This window comes from Gastrolobium bilobum, unplaced genomic scaffold (genome assembly GCF_033153095.1).
Source record: "Gastrolobium bilobum isolate Gb01-03AN ecotype WA unplaced genomic scaffold, APGP_CSIRO_Gbil_v1 utg7258, whole genome shotgun sequence".
Classification (NCBI taxonomy): domain Eukaryota; kingdom Viridiplantae; phylum Streptophyta; class Magnoliopsida; order Fabales; family Fabaceae; genus Gastrolobium; species Gastrolobium bilobum.
Window position 1 is genome coordinate 32,060 of NW_026896893.1, and position 20,678 is coordinate 52,737.

The following is a 20,678-nucleotide window of genomic DNA, read 5'->3' on the forward strand; positions in this document are numbered from 1 at the left end:
CCACATTAGTTGCACATACAACAAATTTGAGACTATATATCTTAACATTTTAAGTGAAATATGTTTTAAAAAAAACTTCTCTATCCTTTTCTCTCGGTTTCCCTTATCCTTTTTCACATTCCACTTAATTTTTTTTCCTCAAACCAAAAAGCCAAGTCCACCTTTCCTCACAAAAAAAAAAAAAAAAAACCACTTCACTCAAATGACACTATTAAAAAGAACATTTGATTGTACTTAAAAAAAAAAAAACAAAAGAACATTTGATTCGTAGGGATTTGCCATAAATTTGGCTATTTGGCACATGGAAATAGGGGTGGTAAACGAAACAGGGGCCTTTGGCTCAGCTCGTAAAGGCCTGAGTTTACATGTCTAAAATTGGTTGTTGGAATCAGGCTTGGACTTGTATAAAAGCTCGTTTAATAAAAAACTTCAGGCACCAATTCAAAAGCTCGGCTTTAGAGCCTCTTAGGCTGACCTAGTATATTAATTTTTATTTTTATTTTATATTTTTTATACTACTTTTAGTAGCTCTCTCTCTCTTCTCAATCTATTTCACCCCATCTTATTGGTTAAACAGACTTTTCGAATGATTTTGTTCTATATTATGTTGTTTAGATGTACATTAAATTTATGAATATTTATGGAATATATTATGTTGTTTAGATGTACATTAAATTTATGAATATTTATGGAATTACTAGTGCTTTGATTGTATATTCTATTTGGATAAATTTTTGTTGTTTTATTTTTTTTTTAAACAGTCTAAATCAAACTTTTATTTTTCTGTAAATAAGTCGGGCCACAAGCCGATAATTATATTCATAACAGTAACAGGCTTGGTCAGGCTAATACATTTAAACACAAACTTAGCCTTTTAAGATCAAAGTTCGGCTGACTCGGCCCGTTAACACCCTTGCATGGAAGCAAGTGCTAAGCTCAACGTAACTCTTCACTTGCAAATAATTTCCCTTTCGGTTGATTTTTATTAACATCGAATTGAATTATGTAATAAGATTTGCTTAACGCACGCGGTATACAAGTAAAATAAGTGTTGAGGAAATTAAATTGAAGGGCTAGAACTCGAACTGCATGTCTGATGTGTACCCAAGTGCGTCAAGGTGTGCAGCCATTGCTTTATTCATAGGGGGTGGGCCGCACCTAAGTATCTGAAAAATGTAACCATTTTATAAAGTGATGAATTATAACTTAAAGAAGTAATTTAGGTCAATGTGATAAAGAAAAACAATTCCATTCTTAATTGGCACACTATAGGTTAGTTCTGAATTCAACCTGAATATCTGAGGCAGGTGCAGGACAATGGGTTTGAATCATCTCCTTCGATATAAACCCAACTCCACCATTCCATGGATAAGGAGGCTGTCAAGTGTTAAAAATACCATACATTTTATTTTCCAAAGATATTGATAGCTATGAACTCAAATTTAGTTGATAATGAGAAAATGTTTGTTACAGAAAAAATAATTTTTTTTAAAAAAAAGATAAAATGAATTGTAGTCACAAAATTCTTATTTTAATTTTAGTTTAAGGCCACTCATTTTTAAATTATGCATGTTCATGTAATATATATATTTTTTAGTGATCATATAATTGACAGAGATATTTGAAGTGATGAAGGAGGAGAATGCATATTACAAGAATTCTTCGAATGTTTATCTTTTTGATAGAGCAACTAACCTTATTAAGAACATGATAGACTTTGAAACGGTCAGGATATTCGTTTGCAAAGCTATCTAATTCTTCCTGCAGCACATAGCAAATACTCAATAATAAAAAACCCTTCACTTTAAATGCAAATTATTTTTCCTCAACTCTTTCCTCCTTTTTAACTTTTACCTGTCAATATATAGCAGTCATTATTATTATTATTAAAATTGATAGAACATTTCGAGAGAAGAGAGAAGAGACACTCTTATTCCAGAGTAGTACGCTACAAACCATGATGATATTGTTAATAAAGAGACAAACTATTACTGATGTGTCTAGAGAGGTGGTAGATATAAAATTTCAATCGTTCTGTTAGCGTAAATTAATGTTAATTCTCCAAAACGCCGAGCACAAATCACAATTACTGTAAGACTTATGGATCACAATGTTTTCAACTCAATTATCCATCTCCCGTAATTCAAAATGGGACAGTTGAACTATACCCATTATATCCCTAAAGCTAATAGCAGAAAGTCTGAAACTACTATATAATAAATATCTATGTAGAAAAGAAGGAATAAAATAATTACAAACCTGAAATTGATTTGGTTTGTGAGCAGATGTGTTTGTATAACTTCTTTATTCTATTGATCTTATTTACAACAATACAATTAAAACTACTAATCTAAGCTAGTTTTTCATTATTTAATTTTTTTTTTATCATTTTACTCTCATTTCAAATTATATATCAATCTATTCTATTTTTTTGGAGTTACCCAACCCTAATTACCTCTTTGACCCTAATTACCTCTTTGAGGCGAGTTGGTTTCCTCCGGTATTTCCACAAGCTTTGACTCTTTGAACCAGCTATGAGACTAATCCGGAGTGCGGGGGTCAGTGATGGCTAAAAGTTCAGCCCCCTCTCCAAGAATGCATTCAGCGGGAATCGAACACATATCCAACTCCACTAACTCAACGCCAAGGAACCAACTGAGCTGCACCCATTGGGTATCTGTTTTATTTTTTAAGTTATATATCAATATGTTACTATTTGACTAAAATTAACCGATATTTATTGAATAAATTGTTGGGAAAACTCGGTTCCCTCACGCTCGGCTCAGGGGCCTTTGTGCGGAAGTCAATCAACAAGATCCTGATCTCGGATCTCGGCGATACCTCGGCCTGAACTTCACCAGGTCAGGCAGCGCAGCGGAAAATCAAAAACGAAAAACAGGAGAGAGAGAAGAAGAACACAACCAGATTTAACGTGGGAAAACCTTCTTGAATTAAGAAGTAAAAACCCACGGGACCTAGTCCAGATCAAAAATCCACTATGAAAATAATGGTTACAAATAATCAAATACACCAATATGGTGGTTAACTCAACCTCTCCAACAATGGTGATAATCAAACTACCCTAGAGATGTTTCACTCAAACTCTCTCTAGAGATCTCTCAAATGCAAAGCATAAAGCTTTACTCAAACAATCAAACAATTTTTCTCTCAAATTTGTTCTCTCAAATCTGACCTTTCAAATCTAACCTCGCCTCCACCCTCAACTAATGAGTATATATAGAGGAGGTGGAAATTAGGGTTAGGATTTTTAGGAAACCCCTCAAATGGGCTTGGGCTTAGCATTGAAGGAGGAAGCCCAACAAATCTCCCCCTCCGACTTCAATGCGTCGACTTCATCATCAACCCGGCTCCTTCACAACAGTCTTCAAATTTTCTTGCTGGAACCGGCTTCGTCATCATGTCGGACCAATTTTGGTCAGTGTGCACCTTGACTAGTTTGAGCTCTCCACCTTCCACCACATCCCGGATCCAGTGATACCTCACATCAATATGTTTAGTGCGGGAGTGATAAGTTGAATTCTTTGCAAGATGGATTGCGCTTTGATTGTCACAACCCAGCTCGTACTTGTCTTGATCATGGCCGAGTTCCATGAGGAACTTCTTCATCCACAGCATCTCTTTGCTTGCCTCAGTAGTGGCAATGTACTCAGCCTCAGTTGTAGATAGTGCAACACATTTCTGAAGTCTTGATTGCCAAGAGACAGCTCCTCCAGCAAATCTCATCAAATATCCTGTAGTCGACTTCCTCGAGTCGACGTCTCCCCCTAAATCAGAATCCGAGTAGCCTTGCAACTCGGTTTTGCCTTCTCCAAAACGGAGACATAAGTCGGTTGTACCTCGGAGGTACCTGAAGATCCACTTCACTGCTTCCCAGTGCTCTTTGCTGGGGTTTGACAAATACCGGCTTACCATTCCAACAGCATACGCCAAGTCGGGTTTAGTGCAAACCATTGCATACATCAAGCTTCCGACGGCGGATTGGTAAGGGACCTTCATCATCTCATCTTTATCTTCATCAGATCTCGGACATTGCTTCTGGTTCAGCTTTATGTGTCCGGCAAGGGGGGTGCTCACTGTTTTGGCTTTGTCCATGCTAAATCTCTTCAAAATCTTCTCAATGTACTTCTCTTGACTCAGCCACAGTAGCTTCTTCTGTTTATCTCGGATGATCTTGATTCCGAGAATCTGCTTTGCAGGGCCGAGGTCCTTCATTGCGAAGGACGACCTCAACGCCTTTTTCAGGGCGGCTATCCTCGATTTATCTTTCCCTACAATAAGCATGTCGTCAACATATAACAATAATATCAGAAAATCTCCGGCCTCATACCTCTTCACAAATACGCAGTGGTCGGCTTCAGTCTTCTCAAACTTATGATCAGTCATGAATGATTCAAACTTCTTGTACCACTGCCGAGGTGCTTGCTTCAAGCCATAGAGGCTCTTTTTCAAACGACATACCAAGTCTTCTTGGTCTGGAGCTTGGAATCCTTCAGGTTGCTCTATATATATTTCTTCTTTCAAATCACCGTGAAGAAATGCCGTCTTCACGTCCATTTGTTCTACCTCGAGGTCCATTGAAGCCACCATGGCTAACATAGTTCGGACCGAGGTCATTTTCACCACAGGAGAAAAAATCTCCTCAAAATCTACTCCTTTCTTCTGATTGCAGCCTTTCACTACAATTCGGGCTTTGTATCTCGGCTTTTGCCCGTTCTCTTCATTCTTAATCTTGTAGACCCATTTATTCTTCAAAGCTCGTCTTCCTTTAGGCAACTCGGTCAGCTCATAAGTATGATTCTCGTGTAGAGACTTCATCTCGTCCTGCATTGCCTTTTTCCATTCTTCTTTCTCTGAGCTCGTCACAGCCTCATCATAACTCTGAGGCTCACCGTCTTCAGCAACAACGGTGTATTCATCGGATGGGTATCTTGTAGAGGGTCTTCTTTCTCGAGTTGGATATCTCGGCTGTTCTTCAGCTTGAGAACCCGGTTCATCATTTTCATCCCGGATCTCATCATCAACTCGAACCTCAATGTCTTGGTCATCTTCAGCTTGTTGCTGATCATCATTTTCTTCATTTTCTTGATTTTCTCCCCCTGCTTCAGCTCAGACAGGAGGGATGGGTTCTTCATGTCTGACAGTAACCCGGACTTTGGGCTTCGAGATGTCATGAATGTTCTCATGCTCATGAAAGATCACATCTCAGCTTCTCACGATCTTCTTATTGATTGGATCCCAAAGTCGGAATCCAAACTCACATCTCGGTGAACCAAGATAAATGCATTCTTTAGTCTTTGCATCAGGTTTGGCCCTTTCATCTTTAGGGATATGCACGAAAGCTCGGCATCCAAACACCTTCAATTGATTGTAGGCCGCTTTCCGACCCGTCCAGACTTCTTCTGGAATTTCTCCTTCAAGTGGCCGTGATGGTGAGAGGTTGATTAAATCAACAGCAGTTTTGACGGCTTCTCCCCAGAATGATTTCGGCAATCCAGCATTGGATAACATGCTTCGGACCTTCTCTTCAATAGTTCTATTCATCCTCTCAGCAAGTCCATTCAACTGTGGAGTCTTGGGGGGCGTCTTCTCAAGTCGAATCCCGGCCGCTCTGCAGTATGCATCAAATGGGCCGCAATACTCACCACCATTATCAGATCGGACCACTTTCAATTTCTTGCCAGTCTCCCTTTCAACCATAGCATGGAATTCTTTAAAGGATTGGAGTACCTGGTCTTTAGAATTCAACAAATATACCCACACTTTGCGGGAATGGTCATCAATAAATGAAACAAAGTATTGAGCTCCTCCAAGGGATCTTTCCGACATGGAGCAGACATCAGTATGGACGAGGTCAAGAATATTCCTTCGTCTTCTTGGTTGATCCGGTCTCACAAAAGAAACCCGGTGCTGCTTTCCAGCTAGGCAGTGCGTGCAACTCTCCAACGCTTGGCCTTTCAACCCGGTCAATAATCCTTTCTTGTTAAGGATCTGTAGCCCTTTCTCGCTCATGTGGCCGAGGCGCTTGTGCCATAGCTCCAAGCTAGGTTCATCTCGAACAGAATTGGCTTCTCTGCCATTGATCTTTCCTTGCATCACGTACAGGGAGCCTTCCTTCTTACCTTGGGCCACGACCAAGTTTCCCTTGGCCAGCTTCCATCTCACACTACCGAAGTAGTTCACTAACCCGGCATCATCAAGTTTGCCTACCGAGATTAGGTTCAAACGCATATCAGGAACATGCCTTACGTCTTTCAACACAAGTCGGCATCTGACATCTGTGGTCAGAGTTACATCACCGACACCAACAATCTTGCTGGTCACTTGATTTCCCATCTTCACGACTCCAAAATCTCCACCTCGATAAGAGGAGAAAAAACCTTTGTGTGGAGTAACGTGGAAGGAGGAACCGGAGTCAACAATCCAGGTGCAGTCATCATATGCAACATTCAAATAATTATCCTCACCAAGGAGGAATATCTCGGCATCCGGGTTGGCAGCCACCACAGTGGTGCTCTTGTCTTCCCTCTTTTTGGGAATAATCTGATCTGGCTTCACAGAGTCGTTCTTCTCATCATTTTGTAGGGTCCAGCAGTCTGGCTTCTTATGGCTTGTCTTTCCACAGTAAAAGCACTTCAACTCGTATTTCGGCTTTGACCGACCTCTGGACTTGTCTCGTCTGTCACGACCTCTACCCCGGCTTTTGCTTCTACCCCGGGAGTCAGATTTCCCTTTGTTCTCAGCAACATTGGCCTCAAACGTACTCGAAGTACCTCGTTCTCTTCTCCTGGATTCTTCGCCTAGGAGGCTGTCTGTCACGACATCCATCTTCAATTTTCCATCTGGAGTCGAGTTATTCAGGGTCACCACCAGAGTATCCCAGCTTTCTGGCAGCGAGCTCAACAGCAGCAATGCCTGCAATTCTTCATCAATTTTCATATCAGCCTTTGACAGCTGATTCACAATACCTTTGTAGGTGTTCAGGTGTTCAATCATGCTCATGTCGTCCTTGTATTCAAGCTTAACAAGTCGGCGAACCAGGTGTGCTTTGTTCCTGGGAGTCTTCTTCTGAATCATGGACTCTAATTTCGTCCACAACTCATACGCGTTCATGAATTCGGACACGTGCTCAAAGAGGCTTTTATCAATATATTTCCTGATCGTGGCTACCGCCTTCCGACTCAGGATCTCCCACTCCTTATCTGTTTTTCCTGCTGGTCTCTCATCAAGGATAATGGGCTCATGCAGATCTTTGTAGTAGAGATGATCTTCCATCATCGGTCTCCAATAAGTGAAGTTATCTGCGGTCAACTTGAACATATCTCCATCATGAGTTATGCCACTGGTCTCCATCTCGTCTCCCTCAGAACCCGTCGAACTCGGGCTTTGATACCACTGTTGGGAAAACTCGGTTCCCTCAAGCTCGGCTCAGGGGCCTTTGTGCGGAAGTCAATCAACAAGATCCTGATCTCGGATCTCGGCGATACCTCGGCCTGAACTTCACCAGGTCAGGCAGCGCAACGGAAAATCAAAAACAAAAAACAGGAGAGAGAGAAGAAGAACACAACCAGATTTAACGTGGGAAAACCTTATTGAATTAAGAAGTAAAAATCCACGGGACCTAGTCCAGATCAAAAATCCACTATGAAAATAATGGTTACAAATAATCAAATACACCAATATGGTGGTTAACTCAACCTCTCCAACAATGGTGATAATCAAACTACCCTAGAGATGTTTCACTCAAACTCTCTCTAGAGATCTCTCAAATGCAAAGCATAAAGCTTTACTCAAACAATCAAACAATTTTTCTCTCAAATTTGTTCTCTCAAATCTGACCTTTCAAATCTAACCTCGCCTCCACCCTCAACTAATGAGTATATATAGAGGAGGTGGAAATTAGGGTTAGGATTTTTAGGAAACCCCTCAAATGTGCTTGAGCTTAGCATTGAAGGAGGAAGCCCAACATAAATAAATCATTTATCTAAGTAAATAACTTACTAAGGATTAAGATTTGGTCAAATAGAAACAAAACAATGGATAAAATAATAATAAAAATTTAAAATAGAAACAAAACAATGGATCAAAGAAAGGAATTCTTAATTATGTTACCTTTAACAGAATGTCTTCCACTGTCACATTGGCGTATAAAAGGTACACCTTTGTTTTGTCCTTAGGGTTTTTCAATATGGCTTTTGTGAGCTGCAACAAAAGATGGGGAAAAGGAAGAAAAATTAGCACATTTTCTACCCACTTCCAAGCAATTAATGGACTAGATAATCGTGTGAATCTCATTCAATAAATTCTTTTAGTTGAACAATGTGTACAAATTAAATTTTACACATTTTTCTAGTGCCGAAAAGTTATATGTACCTGAAACATTGGGGTAATGCCTGAACCTCCAGCAAGCATTCCAAACGCCCTAACTTGGCCAGGTTTGTAACTGAAACGTCCCTACAAGCTCACGTGTTTATCCATTACAATTGCATTCCATATTTTTATTGATAGTAATTTTATAGGGTTCACATAATGTCATTTAAAAGGACACAACTTGTGTCCTTTTAGTAATTTACACAAAATATGACCAGTGTAAATTTAAAAAGTCATTTTTTTTTTCACTTTATACGTCAACAATATAACTAAGGAGAAAGAAAAAAAAATAACTTTTCAGATTTACGCAAAGTCTGACCGGTCAGACTTTATGTAAATTGGCTAAAAGGACATAAGAAGTATCCAAGGATGCTTCTTTTTTCCAATTTTATATGCTTTTGGACTTTCAAGTATTTGAAAACTTAGCACATTAGAGTTTCAACTTTTTTTGGATCAATAATTTTTTGTTTTAGTTTATTTTTATTTTGCTTAAGGATGGAAGCACCTTGGGGCCCTTCACGGCCAATTTGTCACCTTCCTTCATTTCTCTAAAATGGTGCGACATTTTTCCATTTGGGTACATCTGCTTGCATATAGATGACGCGTGTGATTATCAATTATCACAAATAAAGTTTAGCAATAAATATATATGGAAAAGATAAAATAATTTATCCTTCTACAAAATTTGTCCACGAATTTTTTACCTTCACAACTAATTCAAAATAACCAATATCTTCTGAATCCAACGTGATTGGAGTATAAGATCTCAAAACTTCCTCTCCTTGGCTATCTTTTCCCCTGCTTTAAGAGTTAACATAAAATAGTGCACGATCTCTTGTGGGTTTTGTTTTCTTCATTTTCATTATAGTTCAACTTTAGAAATTGGGCAATGCTTTTCTCATGCTACATGAGATAATATTATCTCATGTAGAGACATAATTGGGTGGGTCCCACGGTTAAGAGAAAAGAAAAAAGAAAAAGAAATACTGACTCGAATTGCGATGTGTCAGTGAAATGAGATAAAAAAATTTATGTAACTTGAGAAAAACATTTCTCTTAGAAATATGTTGCATTAATTTAACATCATAAGTTGAATATAATATGGGTTTGCTTTTTTTATTTATTTTTTTTTTTTTTGCAGTTACTGTAGATCAATTATCTGCAGTAAGTCCAATACGACGTTATTTTGGGTGGAAATCATGGTATTTTTGTAATTTTAATTTATTTCAGGATTATTATAGTCTTTATAATTATAATTTTTTAGTATTTCAATCCCAAAATGACGTCGTTTTGAGAGTAAATGCAGATAATTTATCTGCAGTAACTGCAGAAATATTTTTCTGATATAATATTATAACAATGGGTTCGCTTTTTCTGCGGTTACTGCAGATAAGCTATCTGTAGTAAGCTGAATACGACGTCGTTTTGGGGTGGAAATCATGGTGTTTTTGTAATTTTAATTTATTTTAGGGTTATAATAGTCTTTATATTTATAATTTTTTAAGATTTCAATACCAAAACGATGTCATTTTAGAAATAAATGCAGATAACTTATCTGCATTAACTGCAGAAACATTTTTTCATATGATAAATATTTTTCAAACCTGACAAGTATGTTTTTTCCAACAGGAAGGCCCAATACCGAAGTTGGAGTATCAAGGGCAAATCTGAATCTTGCAACGTTGTGGCTGAGTTGGGTCTTTTTTGTGAGTGTAAATTCTTTGAATTTGTTGGGGTCCAAGCAACCTGAAAATATTGTCATTTTGATAGAAAATTTGTATGCAATGACGAGTTTAATGGCATTTTAAAATTTGGGCACCTTTCATTAAAAAAAAAAAAAACACTTTAATATTGATTTAAGGTTGTATTGCTAAGCTTCGGCATAAGCATTTACACCCTTATTGATTTTCTTAAATTAATCTACCCTCATCTCAATGCCTGAAGAAGTGAAATACTTGAAGAAAAATGAAAATTTTGAAGAGGTCAAACTTATATTTTACCGACAATTTATATGTAAAGGAAATTCTAATACATAAACGTATATGAAATTGGTTAAACAGGTTGAATTAGGATTCTGAAGAACAAACTAAAAATAACTCAATTAACTGGGGCTTACATCGCCCTTAAATAAGCAATGAAAATAAAAAATAACAGAAATAACGAAACTATCCTATGCAAAATAAAAAGATTAAAAAAATAGGAAAAAATTGAAAACTCAACGAGAATAATTCTATTAATCCAAAAAAATGGCAAAGTGACCTTGCTCTTGAGGCCGGTTTCTAAGTACCCAAACAAATTTGGGCCTATTTTGAGATGTTCACCTTGGGTGCATCAAATATTAAGGATTAAATTTTTAATTTTGGGCATAATATATATAATATTCCAAAGTAGACAACCCCTAATTTATTTATGGGTAAAGCATTTCTCCCGTCAATGAAAATAAGTTATCTCGGTGAGCACAAAACGATGTCATTTTGTGACTGAAATCAAAGTAGAAATACTTTTCCCTTTATTTATAGGATTCAACTTTATCGTAAGATAAATTATATATTTTCCATTGTTTAAAAAAAAAAAAGAACTCTTCCAAAAATTGATTAAGAAGCATTTTCGATTGGATCACATAGAACTTGGTTTCACAACAAATGCAAATACGTGAAATCGAATAGATAGAAGATTTTATCCCAGAATTTTAATGAGACGATGAAATAACTTTCAAAATGATACAAACAAATCAAGAAGTAGTGAAATAAATACCTTTGGGGTATTTCATGCGATAGTAAAAATAAGCAGCCGTAAGGCCAACAGCAACAAGAGCAACTGCGCCACCTAGCAGTTCAGGCTGCACGTTTTCTGCAAAGGGTAACCACTTCAAATCAAATTTGGAGAATCGAAGTGTCATATTGAGTGGTAGTTTCAACATTTCGCATGAAATTTTCCAAAATCCACAATTGCTTTAATATGTACGTGCAAACATGCAAAAGATATTAATATATGTAATAATTATATAAAGCTTTCTCTTTAACTGATGATTAATTCTTTTCTTCTTCTCGTCATTGTTCTCATGAATTGAAGCAAAGAATAATCCTAAACGTCTCACGGAGGACACAAAATATTCTATACTTTTACATCTCTGAAATAAGTTTGTCCGTACCTTCGTCCCTAGCAAAAACTATAACCTACAAAAGGTATATGTGATTGGAAACTGCAAGAATCATGGTAGCTGAGTTAGTTCTGGTCACCATTGACAGCCATTATGCCACTCTTTTTTGTTGGTCAATATTCTTAATTACATTACATTAATATAATAATCTATGTTGTATAAATTAAGCTAACTGCTTGGAATTTTTAAAGTAAATAAATTTTGTATTTAACCTAGATTAATTATTACATTTTATTATATTTTAATTGATGTTACGTAACGATTAAATATTTATATATTATAACATATTTATTGTTATTTATTGAGGGAATTACACATTAGCCCTTTGTCCTTGGATCATTAAATGAAAAAGTTTAAAAACCTTCTTATGATTTTGTTTTGAATCACTTACATCCTTATTTTTTATATATATAATCACTTAATCCATATGATTTTTTCCCATCCAAGTTTAATCTTAACACAGTTAAAAATTTAATTAATTTACTTATTTTACCCTTTTTAAAATAAAAGAATATAGTAATTACAAAAGAAAAGAAACCAAATATGGTTGAAACTTATAACACTTACAAAAACGAATAAGTAAAAAAAATCATACAACAAAAAAAAGATCAAATATGATCAAAATCAAAAAGAAGAAAATAGATTAAGGATAAAAAAATTTAGAAGAAAAAATAAAACAAATATTTTAAAAAGAGTAAAGACCCATTTGGGTCTCTGATGAAAAACATGGTCCCCATATTGGTCCTTCACAAAAAAAAAAATTCTCGAGATCCCCAACAAAAACAAAATGGACCCACGTCAGTCATTCTGTTACTCACAATCCTTCGACGTTACTAACAGAGCTTATGTGTCTCATTAAGGCAACCCACCTAGCCGTATAGAGAACAAGGTTCATGTTGTTGCATAGGAAAGTAAAATGTCAAATTTACCCTTCACCTAGCCGTTGTTCACTTTACCATTTAATGACTTGGAAGTTCAACATCCATTGTTAAGAAGAAATTCTACATCACTTTTTGGCTTACACTTTATTCATTTTTCATTTTTTTTCTACAGTGCTTCAACACTCGCAAAGACTTGAGCTTTGCGCGCTTGGGTGTAGTACGAGGTTTTTGTTCGGTTTAAGGTAAGTGTTATGACTTTTGTAGAGCTTTTTTCCAATGCGCATTTGTTGTCTGTGATTCCATGTAGTTTTGTTTTGTAATGTGTGTTTTTTTTATCCATGTTGCCTGGATAATGTGGTTCATGTTTAATTTAGGGTCCATCTAGCAGTACGATACATAGAACAGTGGAAGACATTATATTGGGGCCAGTTTTTTAGATGGTAGGATTTTTTTTAATTTCATTTTTGATATATTGAATTATTAAAGTTTAGGGTGGGGGAAGGGTCTCCCCGTTTCAAGACCAGAGAAAAGCATCAATGTCACCGAGGATTTACGATATAATTACAGAAAGTCAATCAACGGGGGAGTCTACGATTTAAACCCAAGTCATTAGATGGTTGAAATTTGATTTACATATTTTTTTTTCCTAAAAACAAAACCAACACAAATTTTTCTATAGCTCTTCGGAAAAGATCTTTTGTAACAAAAACAAAGGAGCCTAAAGGGTATTATTTTGAGTTTATGTACACATCAATATTTGAAATAACATTAATTAAAATTTGTATGCAAAGCATGCTTGTGCTTAGTGGCAACAAAAGGATTTTAATTTTTCGCTCAAGTCAATATAAGCACTAAATAAGTCAAACTTACAAGTTGAATATTCAGCATATTCTAGCCAATTTTTAACAGAGCTCTATTTCCGAAGTTAATCAATTATGTTCAGCTTACAAATCTACCACTAGAATAATTCAACGATATTAATTGAACTGTGAAAAAATAAAATAAAAATAAAAATAGAAAGAATCGAACTCTAGTATCTTGAGCACTGCAAGTCACTTGTACTACAGGCTGAGAAGTAAATATGATTGACAGAAAACTAAAAGCAATTTCATTTAAACACGACTCAATTCTTGTATTTTACTTTCTTTTGGGTTACCAAAATCTGAGACAAAAATTAGACATTTGGAGCCAAATTTGTATACAGTTGTCCAACCCTAAAAACTCATGAGTTATACACTTAATCAAAGTGCACATTTTAAAAATCTCACGATTGAACATTTACTTATCATTTTGATAATTAAACAACGTGAAAATGGGTCAATTTTCACAAAAACTTGTCCTGTAAAATGTATATGCTATATCATGAATATAAAAAATAAAGGGAATGAATTTCCAATTCAATATACCAGTTTGGAAAGAAAAATCTATTTGAGAAATGCTTAAAAAATTCATAATAATGAAACTGTTGAAGATGAAAAAAAGAAACAAAGATAAATATAAGGGTAAGGATTCGAAAGCCAGAAGATCATCTCTAGAATGATGGAAGAACACAAAAAAGCATTTAGCAGGATTCAAATCCATTAATATGAATAACAGCGCCTCAATACATTTAGCAGGGTAATTGACATTTATGGTATCAGAGCAATTTCACCGGGACGTTCACTGATGTATTGCTTAAGTGTTAGAACTGTTTATTGAGTGTCTCTTGAGTGTCATGATATTGCATATGCTATCACTTGATTGAGCGTAGCTAACTCATACCTCGTGCAGTTTTGTGTAGTGACATGGCACCTCGAGGGAGACCCAGGCGAATAGTTCAAATCCCTCCTCCGGATCCTATTGTTGCAGCTATAGCAACATTGCAGCAGACCCTGAATGAAACCAGGGAAGCTGATTTGAAAAGAATCGAAGAGGCCAGAGATCGCGATAGAGAACAGCTAAGAAAGGCCAGTGAAGACCTTATGGCGCAGAATAGGCTGGCCAATGCTGAGATGATCCGACTACTGTTGACAGAGGTACGAGGAGGACCTCCACCACCTTCACCACCTCCTCCACCGCCAGTTACACCACATGTGCAGCAGCAGGTTGCACGTGCTGCTGGTCCCGTACAGATTCTTGAGCCTGTTGTGCTGGGACATGAAGGGTCAGGAGAGGCCCATCAGGAGGCGGAGGCATATGTCCATGAAGGACTAGTGAGGCAGCCAATTATTGAGGTTGATAGATCAGCTATACCACCCAGGTTTGACCGGGATACTAGAGAGCGTATGCTGAATGCTTTCAGGAAGCATTCCCCACCTCACTACAAAGGTGGAAGAGATCCCATTGCAGCATTAGAGTGGCTCCAAGAGATGGAGCGTATTTTTCAGGTTATGGAATGCGATGCCAACATGAAGCTCCTATATGCGGTGTACATGTTACAGGGGGATGTTGCTGACTGGTGGAGTAATATTAGAAACCCACTTGAGTGCCAAGGTTATGCTATTACTTGGCCATTATTTGAGAGGCATTTTCTGCAAAAGTACTTCCCTGAAGAAGCCAGGGAAAGGAAGAAGAGTGAGTTTGAAGACCTCCGGCAGGGAGGCATGACTGTGGATGAATATCTCAGCAAGTTCAACCGCTTGGCAAAATATTCTTGTTATGGTAGAACTCCTCTCACTCCAGAAGACAAGGCCTTTCGATTCAGGAAGGGTCTGAATGATATGATAGCAGACAAACTGGCAGGTCATTGCACCGAAAATTTTGTGGAGTTGATCAAGCAGTGCCAGAATATTCAGGAGCACTATCGTACCAGGGGAAAAGAAGCAACAGGAAAGAGCTTCAGTGGGAGGACTACGCCCTGGAAGGGTAAGGGCAAGGGTTTGCAAGCACAGCAGAACACCAAGTTTAAGAAGACTCCATTTGTGAAGAATGGAAGCGGAATGTTAAATGCAGGGAAGATTCCCATTTGTGCCAAGTGTGGGAAGATGCGTACAGGTGTTTGTCGACTGGGGCAGAATGTTTGCTTCAGTTGTGGTTAGGCAGGTCATTATTCCAGAGAGTGCCCCAAGAAGACGGGGCAAGTTGCAGCCATTCAGGCGATCCCTATTCAGTTCGTGCCTACTCAGAGAGCCATAGAGGAGCCTATGGCGCCCACTAGTGCCAGGGTATATGCAGTGACACAGCAGGAGGCAGAGAGGTCTCCAAACCTTATCAGAGGTACTATTCTTATCAGAGGATATGCTTTTGATGCCATGTTTGATTCTGGAGCTACCCACTCCTTCATATCGGAATTTGTTGCTAATGGGGTACATTTACCCATTTGTGAGTTCACGCCTCCCATGGTAGTGAAGACTGCCACCGGAGACATTGTTTCTACTTCCTTGAAGTGCAAAGAAGTCAGATTCATATATGAGCAAGAAGAGTATATGGTGGATTTGATAGTGCTTGAGGGCATGAATCTACACATTATCTTAGGCATGGATTGGCTGGTCCGATATGGTGTGATGCTAGATTGTTGTAGCAGAAGGGTTTTCTTTGCTGCAAAAGGAGAAAAACCGGACAGTTTGTACTTGACGGCACAAAAATTAAATAAGGCTCTAAATGAGGGAGATGCAGGATACATTATCCTGGGAGGACTCGTAGGAGACTCCAAAGAACCTACTGCTAATATTTCGGTTGTATGCGAGTTTGAAGATGTATTTCCGGAAGAAATTCCTCATTTTCCACCTGAGAGGGAGATTGAATTCTCAATTGACTTAGTACCTGGTGTGGGGCCTATCTCATTGGCTCCATACCGGATGTCACATGTGGAGCTAGCGGAGCTGAAGAAGCAGTTAGAAGAATTATCCCGCAAGAACTTTATCAGACCGAGTGTATCTCATTGGGGTGCACCAGTCATCTTCGTGAAAAAGAAGGATGAGACTATGAGGTTGTGCACTGATTATCGACAGTTAAACAAGGTAACAGTAAAGAACAAGTATCCTCTACCACGCATTGATGATCTGTTGGATCAGCTCAGGGGTGCTTCAGTGTTCTCAAAGATTGATCTTCGTTCCGGATATCACCAGATTCGGGTAAAAGCAGAGGATATTCCGAAGACGGCTTTCCGATCTAGATATGGGCACTATGAGTATCTAGTGATCCCATTTGGGCTTACTAATGCCCCGGCCGTGTTCATGAGTTATATGAACCGAATTTTCAAACCACATTTAGATCAGTTTGTTGTGGTATTCATTGATGATATTCTGATCTACTCCAAAAGTAAGGAAGAACATGCAGAGCATTTGAAGATAGTTCTACAGATTTTAAGGGAGCATCAGTTATATGCCAAACCATCCAAGTGTGAGTTTTGGTTACATGAGACCCAGTTTCTTGGACACGTCATATCATCTACAGGAGTGGCTGTTGATCCGAGTAAAATTGAAGCTGTGCTGGATTGGGAGAGACCCAAGAGTGTTACTGAGATCCGAAGTTTTCTGGGTTTAGCAGGATACTACAGGCGGTTTATTAATGGATTCTCCAGAATTGCCTTGCCATTGACTAGGTTGACCCGAAAAGGGGTGCCATTTGCATGGACCCTTGGGTGTGATGTGAGTTTTCAAGAATTGAAAGATAAGTTGACTACCGCACTGGTTCTGATTCTTCCTGATCCGGAGAAGAGATTTGAGATCTATTGTGATGCATCCAAGTATGGATTAGGGTGTGTGTTGATGCAGGAGCGAAAGGTAGTGGCCTATGCTTCTAGACAGTTGAGACCACATGAAGAGAATTACCCTACTCATGATCTTGAGTTAGCGGCCGTGGTTTTTGCATTGAAAATATGGAGACACTTCTTGTATGGTGCTACCTTCACAGTTTTTAGTGATCACAAAAGCTTGAAGTATCTATTCGATCAAAAGGAGCTTAATATGAGACAAAGGAGATGGATGGAATTCCTGAAGGATTATGAGTTTGACCTTCAGTATCACCCTGGAAAGGCGAATGTAGTGGCTGATGCCTTGAGCAGAAAGACCACGGGTGTGGCTAGCATGATGATTGCAGAGTATGATTTGATTGAGGAGTTCAGGGATTTGCGAATTTCTGTGACACCATTTGAGACTTCATATTTCATGACTACGGTCGAAGTCCGAAATTCGTTAATGGAAAAAGTTAAAGCAGCCCAAGTGCTTGATGAAGGGATCCAAACGATGAAAGAGCAAGATTTTGTGTTCACCGATGCTTCTCATGTGAAATACTACAAAGATCGGTTAATTGTCCCGAAGGGACCAATGGTAGAAGAAGTGTTAACAGAGGGTCATATGGGTAAGTACACCATCCACCCAGGTGCAACTAAGATGTACCAAGATTTGAAACAGAATTTTTGGTGGTCTGGGATGAAGAAAGACATAGCCCAGTTTGTGAATAAGAGCCTTATTTGTCAGAAGGTAAAAATTGAGCATCAGAAGCCTTCTGGTTTGCTACAACCATTAGATATTCCGGAGTGGAAGTGGATGAGTATATCCATGGAATTTGTTGTTGGATTACCAAGAAGCCAGGCTGGATTTGATTCCATATGGGTTGTGGTTGATAGGTTGACTAAATCCGCCCATTTCATTCCAGTCAAGACGACCTTTTCGACAGAGCAGCTAGCCAAACTATATGTTAGAGAGATTGTGAAGCTTCATGGCATTCCCGAAAGCATAGTTAGCGATCGGGATCCGAAGTTTACTTCACGCTTTTGGGAAGCGTTACATGAGGCCTTTGGTACTCAATTGAGATTGAGTACTGCTTATCACCCGCAGACAGATGGTCAGACAGAGAGGACCATTCAGACACTGGAGGACATGCTGAGAGCGTGTGTGCTTGAGCAGGGTAATACTTGGGACAAGTACCTGCCACTGGTTGAGTTCTCCTACAACAACAGTTATCATGCCAGTCTGGGCATGGCTCCTTATGAGGCCTTGTATGGTCGTAGGTGTAGAGCACCTACTTGTTGGACGGAGATCGGAGAAAGACAATTATTGGGGCCATACTTGGTCCAAGAGACTACGAAGCAGATTGAGATGATCAGAGATAGGCTGAAGAAAGCCCAGAGCCGTCAGAAGAGTTACTATGATGCCAAGCACAGACCCCTTGAGTTTTCTGAAGGGGATCATGTATTCATCCAACTATCACCTACTACAGGTGTTGGGCGTGCCTTGGGAGTGAGGAAGTTGAGTCCACGGTTCATTGGGCCCTACCAGATAATAAAGAGGGTCGGACCGGTGGCCTATCAACTTGCTCTACCTCCCAACTTGGCGAATTTACATGACGTTTTCCATGTGAGTCAACTCCGCAGATATATATCTGATGATTCACACATTGTACAGTATGATGACATAGAGGTTAAGAAGGACCTGAAGTTCGTTGTTAGACCTTCTAAGGTTCTTGCTCGAGATGAGAAACAGCTTCAAAATAGAGTTATTCCCATGATCAAGATCCAATGGGAAGGATTGACACAAGAGGATGCCACATGGGAGCGGGAGGATGATATTCTCCGGCAATATCCCGATTTTGATATCAGGTATGATCTGATTTTGAGGACAAAATCTTTTAAAAGGTGTGGTGAATATAATAACCCTAATTATATGAATTTTAAATTAGAGGGTTATAATGAGGACCTTATAGTCATAAATGGAATGAGCATAAAATTATAAGAATTTTGATACCCATATTGAGGTATTATGCACAGATGAATTTTTATCTGTTAAATTTGACTGCTGACGTAATAACAGTTAGTAGAATAGCTCCAAGTTAGCAAATTATAGTTAGAGAGCTAATTTAATGATATAAACATCATGAATGAGGTTAGGATATGATTTGGTGAAGATTGATACTCATATTGGGGTATTTTTGAAAAGTCACTTCTGCCGGGTATTTTGTACTGCTGTAGCAGCATCCGGTAGAATCCCGGAACAGGAAAAAGATAAGAAAATAGAAATAAAGACCAATATATGCCTAACAAGTCATAATTAGACCAAAAATGTTAAAGTTAAGAAGATTATGAAATCCGGGTACAGTTAAGAACACCGGTAAAGACTACAGTGCAATTAAACAACTGTTAGTGGATCTGTGATCTACTAATCAAATTTTTAAGTTATGAACATGATAATTAGACAAAATTAATGTTAAGTACTTAAAGTTAGAGTCTTGAGAGTTTCCGGGTAAAAATTTGACGACGGATCAGTTAAAAATTACACCGGGTCTCACTAAAGGACGAATATCACTTAAGTGACATGGCACCCCTCATTAGGGCACCCTCCTCTCCTTCCCTTCCATTTCTGATCAGCAGCCCCTTCACCTCCTTCTCTCTCTAAGTTTCAAATTTTGAAAACTCTCTCACTTCTCTCTAAGATTTCTTCACCTAAATCTCTCTAAACCACCAAACTTCCTTCACAAAGATTGTTCCCCTCACTCTCCTCTTCACAACCATACCATTTTCATGGTGTGAATCAAAAATTTTGTGTCCCTTATCATCCCAAACAGCCATGGTTTTGTGGAGAGCAAAGGCTATGGAGTTGTGTTCTTGAGCTCTCTTGAAGAATCACACTTGCTTGCTTGTTTCCTTTGATTTTTGGGTAAGTGTTCTTAAATTTTTTTCATGAAAAATATCATCTTTCCTTCTTATGTTCTTGAGCCTAACTCATGAGCATGTTCATGAAGGTGTGTGCTTGCCTAAATGTGTGTTCTTGGTGGAAAAAGGTGGAGACTTGAGCTAAAGGAGAAACCTTGAAGATGTAAGCTCCCACTTGGGAAATATGAACCAAAAAGCCTCCCTTTTCTTGTTGAGTGCCTTGGTTTTGATATGTTCATGAGGAGAATGTTGTTTAAAATTTCGTAATATCATGGTTTGATGATGATTCTTAAGTGTATGTGTGTTTGGAACCATGGAATGATGGATTGGATGACTAAAGGTGCCACCTTTGGACCTTTGAGTGATGTTCATGTAAAAAGATGACTATGAACTCAAAAATGGACCATGAACATTTCAGCAATATCATGTAAGGATAGGGTTTGATGACAAAAAATGTGATTAAGTTGTTAAGTGTGGAAAAATGATTAGAAAGATTAACTAGGTGGGTTAACTCTAAGTAAAACTCACTAATCATGATTAATAATGGCTAAAAATCCTAATTAATATATGTAACATCCCGTCTAACTAAAACCTTATTTAAAGTACGATTAGGAAGGTGTAGGACATTTATTTTAGAATTATGCTCATGTATATGCTAGGACAGGATTATATTAAATTA

General features: G+C 38.1%; 1 protein-coding gene across 1 annotated transcript; it reads right to left on the reverse strand.

The window, feature by feature from the left end:
* Positions 1–1,073: 1,073 nt before the first annotated feature.
* Positions 1,074–11,308, reverse strand: LOC133302689 (NADH--cytochrome b5 reductase 1-like). The gene is made up of 9 exons (XM_061502503.1): positions 11,143–11,308; positions 9,993–10,134; positions 9,093–9,186; positions 8,894–8,971; positions 8,392–8,472; positions 8,131–8,220; positions 1,696–1,761; positions 1,291–1,377; positions 1,074–1,166 (listed from the first exon to the last, which is right to left on the reverse strand). The coding sequence occupies exons 1-9, from the start codon at positions 11,306–11,308 to the stop codon at positions 1,074–1,076; spliced, it is 897 nt and encodes a 298-aa protein (XP_061358487.1).
* Positions 11,309–20,678: the final 9,370 nt, after the last annotated feature.

What these genes read in the sequence shown, in the direction of transcription:
- LOC133302689 (XM_061502503.1), bottom strand. Translation starts at nt 11,308, where the DNA reads ATGTTGAAACTACCACTCAATATGACACTTCGATTCTCCAAATTTGAT. An exon ending in TGGAAGACATTCTGTTAAAG is followed by an intron (nt 1,762 to 8,130) that starts GTAACATAATTA and finishes TATGTGCTGCAG; the next exon opens with GAAGAATTAGATAGCTTTGC. An exon ending in CACCTGCCTCAGATATTCAG is followed by an intron (nt 1,167 to 1,290) that starts GTTGAATTCAGA and finishes TACATTTTTCAG; the next exon opens with ATACTTAGGTGCGGCCCACC.